The sequence below is a fragment of the Equus caballus genome, chromosome 7 (genome assembly GCF_041296265.1).
Source record: "Equus caballus isolate H_3958 breed thoroughbred chromosome 7, TB-T2T, whole genome shotgun sequence".
Lineage (NCBI taxonomy): Eukaryota > Metazoa > Chordata > Mammalia > Perissodactyla > Equidae > Equus > Equus caballus.
Window position 1 is genome coordinate 3,606,108 of NC_091690.1, and position 12,247 is coordinate 3,618,354.

The window sequence follows — 12,247 nt, forward strand, 5'->3', positions numbered from 1 at the left end:
CCGTCTTCCCAGCCTTCGGGATTCCCGCTGTCGTGAACACCCCAGGGGCATTTCTACCTGCGTGGGGGCGCGCGGCTGACGGGAGGGAGATTCTGCCTCGAACGACAGCTCAGACCTGCGGGGCCTGTGGGCTGCTGGGCCGGGGGGGCGCCCGCCACTCTCAAGCCCCCGCCGCGAGGGGCCTGCTCCCATCACTCTGGACTGTGGCGGTGGCTCCACCGCAGTAGACGGGGCTTACGTTTGGGGGGCACGGCACCTCCCCTTTCACCTGGGACAGGAAGCCACGTGTCCGGTCTCTGATGGGAGTTCTAGAAAGGCTGCCGCCCGCCCGCGGCTCAGCGCATCTGTCTCCCGCCCCACAGTGCACGTGCCGGAAGGACATGGTCAAGATCTCCATGGACGTGTTCGTGCGCGTCCTGCAGCCCGAGCGCTACGAGCTGTGGAAGCAGGGCAAGGACGTCACGGTGCTGGACCACACGCGGCCCACCGCCCTCAGCAGCCCTGAGCTGAGCAGCTGGAGTGCCTCCCGCGCCTCGCTCAAGGCCAAGCTCCTCCGCAGGTGAGTCTGGGGGCGCCCGTGACCCCTGCCCGGGCTCCAGCCTGTGTCCCCCTTGTGTCCTCCCGCCTCCGTTTCTCCTGCTGCTGAGACACGGCGTCTTTCTCAGGCCCCGCGCAGGCGGCGTCTGTGTTGTCAAACTTAGGTCCCCTCCCCATCCTTGTCCACCGGCTCCCGCGAGGCTGGCCCTGGGCGCACGGTGTCCCCTCTGGGGCGCCACGCGCTGTCCCCTGTCCCCTCAGTGTGATACTGGGCGCTGGAGCCCATTTCTGCGGGTTGGGATGCTTGGGCCCCTTCTGGGATCACGGCGACGGCAGCTCCCAGCGGCGCCCGTGCCTCTTGTGTCCATGATGCTTGTTTTGGCGCCTCTGGTAACCTGCCTTTTGGATCTGTGGTTGTGGAGGTGACAGCAGAGACCTGCCCTCTGCATTGTCCTTTGTCACCGCCAGTCTGTCTCGGGGGCCCCCTCTCGACTGCGCGGACCCCTCCTGGGCCCCCCATGACCGCGTGGTCCCTGCCTGGCCGTGTGCCGCCGTCCGGCGAGGGAGGAGGGGGCGCTGAGGCCGTGGGGATACGGTGGCAGGCGGGGCAGAGGAGGCGGGGGAGTCCTGCCGAGTGAGAGGGTAGTGAGCAGCTGTGGCCTCAGTGCCTCGGGCCGTGGGAGCGTCCATCCTGCTGTCTGTCTGGAGACATCCAGCTCAGTCCGAGCGCTCACGGGCAGAGTTCAGACGGATTCCTTGTTGATGCCCAAGGAACGTTCCACAAGCCCTCGCCGGCCTGTGGGAGCAGGAGGACCGGCCCGGGCAGGCCTGGCCAGCGTCCCTGTGAAGGGCCAGGCAGTCTCTCGGGACCACTGCACTCCGTGAGAGCCACCATCGACAGCAGACGCTCAGTAAACCAGGGAGCAGAGTGTGTCCTAAGGAAACTTTATTTAGGGACACTGAAGTGGGAATTTCACACCACTTTCACGTGCCGCAAAGTCTTACTGCTCTTTTAACTGTTTGAACCATTTGAAGACGTAAACATCATTCTTAGCTGTGGGCCGTACCAAAGCAGGTGCCAGCGGATCCGGGCCTGGGGGAAGGTTTTCCACCACAGCTGCCCGGTCGCTCCTTGATCTCGTCCCCACTGGCCGTGGACCCCGAGGGCTGGGAGCTCAGCCAGTTCTTTCTTCTGCGGTGCCTCGCTGGCGGCACCCCACACTCTGCAGACGCACCCTGGGAACTGTTTCTGGGCAAAATCACCCCGCCCAGCGGTCATGCCTGTTCCAGAACCTCCTCTCCAGACTGGGCTGTTCTTGTTCTCAGCACGTCCCTCGCTGCTCGCGACCCTTCCAGATCCTTCCAGAGCAAGGAGCCGAGGAGCTGCTGGCTTGGCACCGGGCGCGGCATTTGCATACCGGTTAATTGATTGTGGCTCGGGCTAATTGGTCGGCAGAGCGGCTGCCGATGAACAGGCGCAGCGTTCCAGAAATAGACGGGGATTAGGGGCCGTCTGAAGAGCCTGCCCCAGGACAAGGGACCCGGCCCACGGCCCTCCGGAACTCTTTGTGCACAGAGGAAGCGGCTCCCAGGCGCTCACAGCCGCCCCCTCGTCACGCACTGTTCCTTTCTGGGGCGTCCGCCTCCCGCGACCTGGGGAGCGGTGACGTTCCGGCAGTGGGGCTGAAGAACAAATTGAGTTGTGTTCCCCAGGATGTAATTTTCTTTAAAGCCGTTAGCGTGTGAAATGAGGCTGAGGCTGTGCTGAGCCGCGGCAGGGCCTTTTCTGAATAGGCTGACTGGGGACCACAGCCGCGCCCCACGCACGGTCCCCTCCACCGAGCGGAGGCCCCATCTTCTCTGCCGGGGGTCCCGCCCCGCGGGGCTCCCTGAGCCTCAGGGCTGTGCTGGGGGCGGTGGCTTGAGCTGGATGGGGTGGGGGTGTGTCAGCCTTCGTGGCCAGACCAGGTCCCCCTCGGCACTGTGGACGTCAGGCCAGGTCATCTCTGGGGGGCGTCCTGGGCGCTGTGGGGGCTGAGCAGCACCCCTGGCCCCACCCACTTGATGCAGGAGCTCCCCCAGTGTGACAACCACCAGTGTCCCCAGACATGGCCAGTGTCCCTGCCCAAGGGCGTGGCATTGGGGTGGGCTCTCTGCCCACTGCTGCACCCTCCCACCCGCTGCCCCCACGTCCCTGTGCAGCCTCGTCCTCTGGGAGCCGCAGCTTCTCCCTGGTCCTTGCTCAGCCGGCCCAACACTGCACCCCAGTGTCCTCCCGGAGCCCAGGCCAGGCGTCGGCCCCTCTGGGAGGAAGTGACCTGCTCCCTTGTTGGTGCCGTCCTGTGGGTTTATCTTCTGCACCCAAATCCTGTCGGGTGACTGGGCCCCACCCCTTGAGAAAGGGCACGAAGCTGTGACCTCCTTGCTCCTCGCCCCGCACCCCTGCGGCCTCACCCTGGCGGCCCGCTGCCGGCCGCACAGCCCCGCCCATCCACCCTCCTCGTGTGCAGACCGGCCTGTCTTCTCGCCTCCTTGTTATTTTTGACAAGCTTTGAGACGCTCCGTGTGGACCGCGTGTCCCAGCAGGCGTGCATCCCGCCAGGCGCTCGCACACCCTGCACGACGTCTGGGCCCCCAGCAGCCTGCTCGCGGGGTCTGGGGGGCAGGAGAGAGAGGGGACACGCACGTCCGCCCTGGGACCCGTGATTCCGTACCACCCCAGCCTCTGTGGCCCCCACCCCCCGCCTGTCCACCCTCCGCCTCAGATCTCCACCAAAACGTGAGACGCAGAAATGGGAGACGTGGGCCGCCCGCCTCCCTGCCCCTCCGCACGCCTCTAACCTGCTCCTGCCAGGGCTGCCCCCACCCCGCCGCACCCCTGAGCCCACAAACCCAGGTCCCTGTGACTCCTGAGGAGCCCATCACCCTGGGACTCGCTGCACGTTCCCTGGACGGGGCCCCACCCTGTGCACTGGGACCCAGCAGCTCCAGGCAGGCGGGAGGGGCCGTCCTGAGGAGCCTGGAAGCCTGGCTGCCAGCCTCACGCACCCTAGGCCCCGAGGCTGGAGACTGGACGGTCCTCTCCTGGGTTACGGAGCGGCCCAGCGGAGCAAAGTGACAGATCCCGCTGTCAGGGCCCGTGGAGCGGTGGGGCTCCTGTGCTCTCCGTTCCTCTCAGCCGCAGGCGCAGCTACTGCGAGCGTCTTCGCCCCGCCAGGCCCAGCCAGGGGTCCCTAAGCTCCCAGGATGGAGAGGACGGGTGGCGAGCAGGACACTGATGGCACTCCTCGGAGAGGGAGACGGCACGCGGGTGACAGAGGGACCCGTTCCCGTGAAAAAGGCACCAGAGGGGAGGGGCTCTTGGCCGCCTAAAGCAAGAGTGGAGGTGGCTCAGGGAGTCGAGAGATTCCACCACTCTTGGGTTGAACAGAAGACTCCACAGCTTCTGGAATGAACAGATGGGCCACCGTCAAGGATGAGGGACCCGAACGGCATCAGGCTTGTCAGTCACGATGCTACAAGGTGACAGACAAAGGAACGAGGGCTCCGAAGTCGGAAGGGAAGTAACCTCCAGCCCAGAAGTACAGACCTTGCCCGGTTACCAGCTAAACCTGTGAGGAGTGTAAAGACTTTTGGAGACACGCAGAGTCCCAGATGTCTCTTCCTTTCTGAGAAAGCTACCAGAGGATGTGCTCCAGCTAAACAAGGGCCTCAGCCAGGGAAGACATGGGATCAAGGAAAAGAATCCAACCAAGGAGAGGCCAAGGCCCCAGGGTGTCATCAGCAGGAGTGATGTCCTCAGGAGACCACCCCAGGAGCATGGAGGTAACCCAGAGAGCTGAGCGTCTGAGAGGGGGTCCAGCTACTGACTCCAGGAAGAGCGAGCAAGGAATGCCTTCCAGGCAGCTCCATTGCTCATGGATGAACGATATTTAGAGTCAGAAAAACGTAAACGTGGAGTTTCACCACAGCTGCCGGGGGTGGCGGGTGCAGGGAGAGGAGCTGGCCCGTGTGGAAGCGGGGACACCCTAAGACACCCTAAGTGTCTGCCGGCAGGTCAGCCGGGAGCCAGGACCAAGAACAGGAGGCGGCGGCACTGGGGCGCCCCGTGCAAGTGACGTGAGAAGGAACGGCTGACAGAGAGGACGGCGCCTGGTCTGGGCCACGGGCCCGGGTCGCTGGTGGCCAGACTGTGGTTAGGATGCACGGCGGACGCCTCCCCCTGCTTTGTGGCAGATCGGCTGCAGATCCTTCCAGCGTGTTCTCCCAGCTCATATCTTCACAAAGCGGACGTCTGTGTGCATGCTGCTGTGCGGCTTGCTGCCCTCTGCGGTGGGGCCTGGCCCACCCCGTGTCTGTCCGCCTGGTCCCCCCTATTCTGGCGGTCTCCGCGGTGGCGACACCTGGCGGCTGCTGGGGTTTACCACTGGGGCTAGGGGCTGAGGAAGGTAGATGGGGCCCTGTGGGGACACCCTGGTCAGCCTGGGAGTGGGCGGGGCAGCGGCAGGAGTGGCCCCAGGGCCCGTTCCGGGGTCGGTGGGGGAGGGCGAGAGTGGGGCCGAGGAGCGGGCAGCTGCGGGAAACCGAGGCCAGGTGAGTTGGCAGCAGGAGGATGCCCTTCAACTGGGACCCCTGGGGCCAGGGTGGGGGTTCACTCTAGGGCCAGGCCCGGGGCTCCCCGCCCGTCTCCGCGTGGGGCTGCCCCCGGCCTTGCGCAGACTCACCAGCAGGAAGCCGCTGGTGGAGAGCGTTCCGAGGGGTCTCCCCAGTTCCCGTGACCCCCCATCTGTTGCCACCTCCCTGCCCTCCTTGCCCGTCTGTCCTCGCCCCCCGCTGTCCCCCACGTGACCGTGCCCGCCATGCTGTGTGTGATCCATGTCTGCCCATGACGCTCCCCCGGAATGCTCCCCGCTTCCACCTCGGGTCATTGGGCTGGTTCATGCCGCGGACGTCAGCGGGGCTGGTCACACGCCGGGCATCGCCCGGGCTTGGGGACGCGGAGTTAGGCAGCTGACAGCAGGAGTGGCAGCGTTAGTGTGAGGGGCTTTGGGGGGGTGCCCCGGGTGGAGCCCCACCCGCCCCCATCAGAGAGCCCGGCTTCTCCCTGGGGACCGCTCGGTCCTTGGAAGCGGGCTGCACAGGGACCCCGAGTGTGTCTGAATCTCCCCCATCGGGAGGGAGGTCACAGCCAGCACCTGTCAGAAGCGCTGACACTCTGGCCCTGCTTGCTCGGCCGCTGGCTCAGCTGTCCCTGGGAGATGGGAGTGGCCAGGGAGGCCTGGAGCCCACGGCCATGGGGCACCCCCTCCCTGCAGGGCACTGGTGACCGGCCCCCACCCCAGCTCCTGGGCCGTCACCCGCCTGTCCTCTGAAAGCCACTCTGTCCCTTCTGGAAGGCTCCGGACTTCCATTTCCCAGACCCCAGCAGGGCCGGGCGGCCACTGACCTGCAGCCCTCCGACCTTTGTGGCTTTCCTTCCTCCTCTTAACCCCGATTCACTCTCCTTCTTACCAAGAATCCCTAGGGAAGCCTCAGGTGGGGTTCCCATGTGGGGCTGGGGCTGTCGCACCCCTGGGCAGCGCTGGGCGTGGGTGTCCCTGCCCTCCGGCCCCCCTGGAGCCCAACATCAGGATCGGGGTGAGGAGGGGCCGGGGGTGCAGGTCAGCAAGGGAGCCCCGTGGGGGCCGGGCCGCCGAGGCCTTAGAGGAGGTGGCCGGGCGCCAGCAGGTCCCGGAGGAGACCTCGTGACGTTTCCGTTGTAGACAACTTAGTCTGAAGGAAAGCAGACACTGGAGAAAGGCTGAGGAGGACAGGAGGCCCAGTCTAGAGAGGAAGAGGGAGCAGACCAGGAGGCCGGGGCCGCCGTAAGTGACCGTCCCTTCTCGTGCCCCCAGCTCCGACCCGCTGCCGTCCATCAGTCATGCCGTCCGTCCCGCCATCCATCTCCCGCCGCCATTGCACCGCTTGCTGCTGCCCTCCCCTCCCATCCTCCCAGCCTCCCACCCTCCCCGCCTCCCCTCCACCCGCCCCCAGCTGCCCCGGGCCGTCCCCGCGCCGTCGGGGCTCTGCTCTGCGGGCAGAGCGCAGGCGGGGGCTTCTCCTCTCCGCTGCGTCCCCCTGTCTGACGGCTCTCCCTCCCCAGGTCCCACCGGAAGCGGAGCCAGCCCAAGAAGCCCAAGTCGGAAGACCCTAAGTCTCCCGGGGAGGGGGCGGCCGGGGCAGCCCTCCTGGAGGAGGCCGGCGGCGCAGCGAAGGAGGAGGCGGAGCCCGAGGAGGAGGACGAGGAGCCCCAGCCGCCTCCGCCGGGCCGGGACGCCGAGGGCTCCGAAGGTCAGTGCCAGCGGCCCCGGCCCCCGGCGGCTCTTGAAGGACCCGGGTCCCCTGCGGGCTTGGCAGGGCGGGCGCTTTGTAACCACGTCCTTTCTGGGAGCTGCGAAAAGTCCCTCCTCTCCCAGAAACGGAGGAGAGGCTGCCCCAGTCCGTCCCGGCTGCCGTCACCCAACACCACGGCCCGGGCGGCCTGGACACTGATGCCGGTTCTCCCGGGGCTGGGGCTGGGGTCCGGGATGGGGCCGCGGGCGAGCGGCAGACGCCCTGCTCCCTGTGTCCGCCCGGAGGCCCCGCCCCCAGGGCCCCGTCCACCTTCAGGCCACGCCCACGGCCACGCCCACCTTCAGATCACGCCCCCATGGGCCCGCCCACCTGCAGGCCCCGCCCCCCTCAGGCCACGCCCTCGGGGCCACCCCATGCAGGCCCTGCTGCTGGCACCACCACCATGACCTGGGGCTGAGGGTCTGGTAGACATCTGGGGACAACACACACAGCTGTCACCTCCGCCGTGGAAGGGGCAGCTGCTGTTAGCGGCCAGACGCTGAATGCACCTGCCGTGGGGACAGTCCCGAAGTCGTCCCACCCAAACCCTGCTCCACGCACCGCCTGCCCAGCCTTGGCCAGGAGGGTGATCTGGGGCCGTTGAGCACATCTGGGAAACAGGCCCTTTCCTGCCTGGGGCCCGTTGGGCCGTGGGATATTGATCTGTGAGCATTTTGAAGGTCCCCACGATGACATTTTGCCATGTTTCTTTTCCTGTTTGGGGGCTGTTTCATTTTCCTAACGCGCAGCTTCAGCCGCTCACGGTGGTGAGAGGACTGCCCGTGGCAGGTGCTCCCGGTGTGAGGAGGGGCCGGCGCTCGCTGGGGGCTGGGCGGGCCTCGACCTAGTCACAGGCCCTAGGCCGCCAGAGGGCTCTGCTCGGGGCCTCAGTTTCCCTGTTTGTGGCTGTCTTGGATTGTGAGAGCCCAGCACGGCTCTGCTTGTCTCAGAGTTGTTCAGTCACCAGATGCCCGTGGCTGCTGGCACAGTGGTGTAGCCACAAGGTGACCGCCACGGGGCATAGGCCATTGTGCCCACCCAGGCAGGCACCCTGACGTACCCACGGGTGGGCACTGAGGGTCCCAACAGGGAGCAGCTGCATCCCTCGGCTGCAGGGTGAGTGTCCCTGAGGGGACCCCAGGAGCTCACGGGGGGCGCCAAGAGCTTCTCGGGTGAATTGTGTGCTGGTGCGTCCCCACTCGGCCCAACATAGCCACACATGGCGGGGCATTATAGAACTGTGCTCTGTGAACACGGAAGGGCCGGACAGACGGGAGGCCGGCCAGACAGGAGGGCCCCCTGGTCAGCAAGCACGGAGGCCTCGTCACCATCCAGTGCAGGCCTGTTCCCAACAGAGAGAGGGACCCAGGGCCCGGGCCGTGGCGGTGCGGGGGCTCCAGCAGAGACAAGCGTGACACACAGGGGCCAGATCCCACTTATCATGCACGAGCCCTTCATGGAAAACACGATTTTCAAGAAGACACACTTAAACAAAGCCACTGGAAAGCAACGCAGCGTTGTAAACCTAACAAACGAGAAGAGAGCATCCTGGGGAAACTTGAGAGCGAGGGGGAGTTGCTGAGGGCGAGCGGGTGCGCTGGGACACCCAGGGCGAGCGCTCCCTGCCCCCTGTCATCCGTGCCTCTCGCGGCTCCTCTTGGACCCGGGCTGGTTGGGGGTCGACGTCAGTGCGGATGGAGGGAGAAGGGCCGAGGGGCACGGGCGGGAGAGGCGGGCCACTCTTCAGCTGCGGGATGGAGCGAGGCCCCCCACCCACCACGTGGAGGGCGATGAAGCGCCGGCTTCACCCCGGGGGCTCAGGGGGGTCCTTGGGGGTCATGGGGGCACGCGCTGAGCCCCATTTATTTAAAGTCTAGGAAACACGCCAAGCCGGACAGCAGGTTTAGGGAGCGTCTGAGGCTGCTCGGGCTGCCGACAAAGTGCGCAGATGGGGCTTCAACAGCAGAGGCTCCCCGTCTCCCGGTTCTGGGGGCCGCAGTCTGAGATGCAGCTGCCGGCCGGGCTGGGTGCTCCTGCGGCCGTGAGGGGCCCTGCCGGCTCCTCTCCTCAGCGTGTGGGTGGCCATCTTCTGCTCACGTGGCTTCCCCGTGTGCGCAGCTCAGCCCACACTTCCCTCTTCAGTGAGGACACCGGTCACATTGCGTGAGGGCCCGTAATGACGTCATCTGAGCTCACGACACTGGCACTGACTCTGCTTCCAAACGAGGCCGCTCTGTGTCACCCGGGGTAGGACTTCAGCACAGGAGGTCGAGGGGCTGCGGTCCAGCCCTGAGTGGAGCAGGCCGGCTGCAGTCGAGAGGGGATGCAGCACCCAGGCCGCTCCAGGGCTCCCCGGGGGGGCACGTGGGCGTTCGTGCACTGTGGTCCTTAGGCCCCCGTCTGCATCGTCCCTGCCCCGGGGTGTAAGACCCACGACCGAGTGCGCGTTGCGTAGGACGAGGCGGGTGGTCGCAGCTTGGGGTGTGGCGGGTGAGCGAGGAGCTCTGTGAAGTGGCCCTCGCACCAGGGGCCTCGAAGCTCGTCAGCAGTGTTTGCGTCTTGACTCTGGAGAACGTGGAGCCACAGGGACAGTAGCAGGAGAGTGCGTGACGTGGTCGTTTGGGTTTCTGGCCCGAGGAGTTGGGAGACGGTGGGGTGTCCCTGGCGAGCTGACAAGGGCTGGTGCAGTGACAGTCCTGTCCCCAGCATGGGCTGGCCAGGGTGGGCGGGAGCAGGCTGGCATCTGTGTGGGCTGCCTGAGGTCGCACCATACAGGGTTGCCGGGGGCGTCAGTGACCTCTTGGGGGCGGGGTGACAAACAGGTGGAAATAGGTCGCTGAGATTCGGTGCCCCGGGCCCCTGTCCTCACCTGCCAGCGGGGCTGTCGGAGCACTGAGGGGGAGAGTGCACATCTGCAGGCGCCAGCGCATGGGGACAAGGCGGCCGAGGGGCCTGCAGCAGGACACTGCTGCCTGTGGATTTTGGGGGCGAGGAACTTGTTTTCAGCTTAAGGTAGCTTTTCTGTCGGAATAGGGTTGGCTCGTTGGGGCCCATCCGGGGTGGGGGGCTCCTTGGCTGGCCCTTTCAGATGTGGTGAGAGGCGAGGGTTTCAACCGGCCCTCGTGGGGAGAGTGGAAAGGATTCCTCGCAACCACCAGCGTCTCTGCTCCCTCGTGAGCAGACGCAAGGCGCGGCCAGCGAGAGCAGACACACTCGTGTGCACCAGCACATGTGACTCGGTTTACCCACCTGCTTCACAAAGGAGTAACGGCTCTCTTCCCATTAACTAACAGCAGGTCCCATGTTCCCTGAGATAGAACCTGTGACAGAAACAGAGGCCACCGGGAGCGGGAGGTGCCGGGCCCCTGCCCTCCTGGCTGTCCCCTTCTGTGGTCTCATCGAGGCCCTGGGGCAGTCCCCAGAGGGCTTCGGGGCCCGTGCTCCCTGCTGGCCGCACGTTGTGTGTCCCTCTAGGGCCGTGGGTTCCTCAGCTCCCCAGGGTGCATGGGCCCCGGGAGGGTGGCCTGGTTCCGGGGGCGGCGTCTCTGCTCGGGGCTGGCAGTGCTCCCCGGCTCCAGACACCCGTCCCTGTGCCCCGACAGAGCGTCGTTCCCGAGGAGCAGGAGTCGAGGGGGCGTCTCGCAGGACTCCGGCCCCTCTAGAGGGGAAGTGGTCCCTTCGGGGGCTCGGAAGTGGCCGCACAGCCCAGCAAGTGCGCGCGCGGTCAGGAGCATCTGTGAGCCGCCCCTCGGGCCAGGCGGGGAGGTGACTGAGTGCGTGGAGCGAGTGTGTGCTCAGTCGGGGTGGCAGCGTGCCGTCCGGGAGCAGTGGGGGTTTAAAGGACTGCTGAGCTTCCCTGAATGCCAGCTGCTGTCCCCACGAGCTCTGCTGCTGCCGAGCGTCAGGCGTCAGCGATGGGGCGGGGGCGGCCGTGCGCACCCTGGCGCGCTGGGACAGCGGGTGCTCCCTCCTCCTGTGCAGTGTGGCCATCTAACGGGTGCTCACCCCACCTGCGGCTGGGCATGGCTGCTCTCCCGTCTAGCAGCTTGGGAGATGAGGGGTGACCGGGGAGGCGCCAGGACCCCAGGACGGCTGTTCCCAACGCAGTGCCGTCCTGCCCCTAGGCGGAGCGGGCAGCCAAGGGCCTCAGACCCCGGCCTCAGCCTCAGGGGCTCGGGGAGGAGGAGGCCCCGTGGGCGTCCCCCTGGCCATAGAGCCCCCGTGTCAGGTGGCTTTAGGGTGGGACAGCAGGGGCTGGTGCACCCAATAGTGAGTGGAGGGGCTGGGCCAGCATTTACAAGGGGGCCGCGAGTGACACTCGGGCACGCGTCCCCTGTACAGTCCAGCCCGGCCTTGAGTACATCGGGGTACACCCTGGCTCTGGATCCACATGGAAGAACGTGGTGTGCCCAGGGCGGCCCAGACCGTGGGGACCAGACCGCTGGCCCAGGCTGGGGTGGGGTGGGGTGGGGCCCCTGAATCAGGCAGCCGCCACACTGCTGCCCGCCCCTTCTCTGGGCAGCATGCCGCAAAGCTGAGCCCGGGTCCCAGGCTGCTGGTGCTGTCTGTGCGCTCTCCTGGGGGAACTCAGGGGCCACGGAGGAGGTGGGGGTCCCTGAGGAACCAGGCAGGCTGACAGAATCCACTGGGGGGCATTCTTGGCTGTGACTTCCTGTCACCCCTGAAAAAGTGGTGGAACGGCCTCAGCTCCTCCTCTGGGGGACCCTGCCGTCTGCCTGCCTGCCCCTCGGGAGGTGAACGTTTGCATCCCTTCGTGTGCCCGCCCCCCGCTCCCTCGGCCCGGGCAGATGAGGGGTCTGCCAAGCTCCCACAGGTACAGCCCCCCGGGCCTGCACCGGGCCCCACGGCAGAGGACGGGGCCGAGACCCCGCTGTCCTTCTGGCCTTGGGCTGGTCCCCTGGCCGGTCCCCTCGGCTTCCCAGAGCCCAGGAGACGTGACGGGGCTGGGACCTGTTCCTGGGGCGAGAGAGTCTCCAGCGGGGACGGCGATAGGACCCCGTCCTCGGGCCTGGGAGGAGCAGTGCCGTGCGCCCCGTCAGGGAGGGAGGAGCAGAGGGAGGAGCATCGAGCCCCCGTGGGAAACAGGCTGTGCATCCGAAGGCGCCTTTTCTGCGGTAGGACGGCGGCTCCTGTGTGCCTTGGCGGGTTCTGTGCTTAGGAGGTGCCACCCCAGGCCGTCCCCAGCCACTCGTGCGTGGCCCCTGTCACCTCCCGGCCCCCGTGCTGTGCTCAGTGACCCCCACATCCCTCCCAACGTCTCCGGGCTGAGGGGCGCCCTTGCTGGGGCCCCGACCCCAGCGTCTGTGGGGCAGGAGCA

At 66.7% G+C, this 12,247-nt stretch overlaps 1 protein-coding gene and 1 non-coding gene across 9 annotated transcripts in view; both read left to right on the top strand.

Annotated features, from left to right (window-relative positions):
• Positions 1-12,247, top strand: part of KDM4B (lysine demethylase 4B) — a 117,362-nt gene that overhangs the window by 90,975 nt on the left and 14,140 nt on the right. For 5 of the 8 annotated variants that reach the window (XR_011440383.1, XM_070272545.1, XM_023644483.2 and 2 more), the window contains exons 10-12: positions 363-559; positions 6,300-6,401; positions 6,680-6,867. Coding sequence is in view for 5 of the 8 variants with exons in the window: in XM_070272545.1 (XP_070128646.1) it covers positions 363-559; positions 6,300-6,401; positions 6,680-6,867 (487 nt within the window). In the remaining 3 variants the exon portion in view is untranslated. Of the gene's footprint in view, positions 1-362; positions 560-6,299; positions 6,402-6,679; positions 6,868-12,247 lie in introns of those variants that run through there. The other 3 variants (XR_002808997.2, XR_002808996.2, XM_023644485.2) reach the window with 3 other exon arrangements.
• Positions 9,109-9,247, top strand: MIR8982 (microRNA mir-8982). Its single transcript, NR_127988.1, has one exon. It is a non-coding gene; the product is annotated as a microRNA mir-8982 (primary transcript).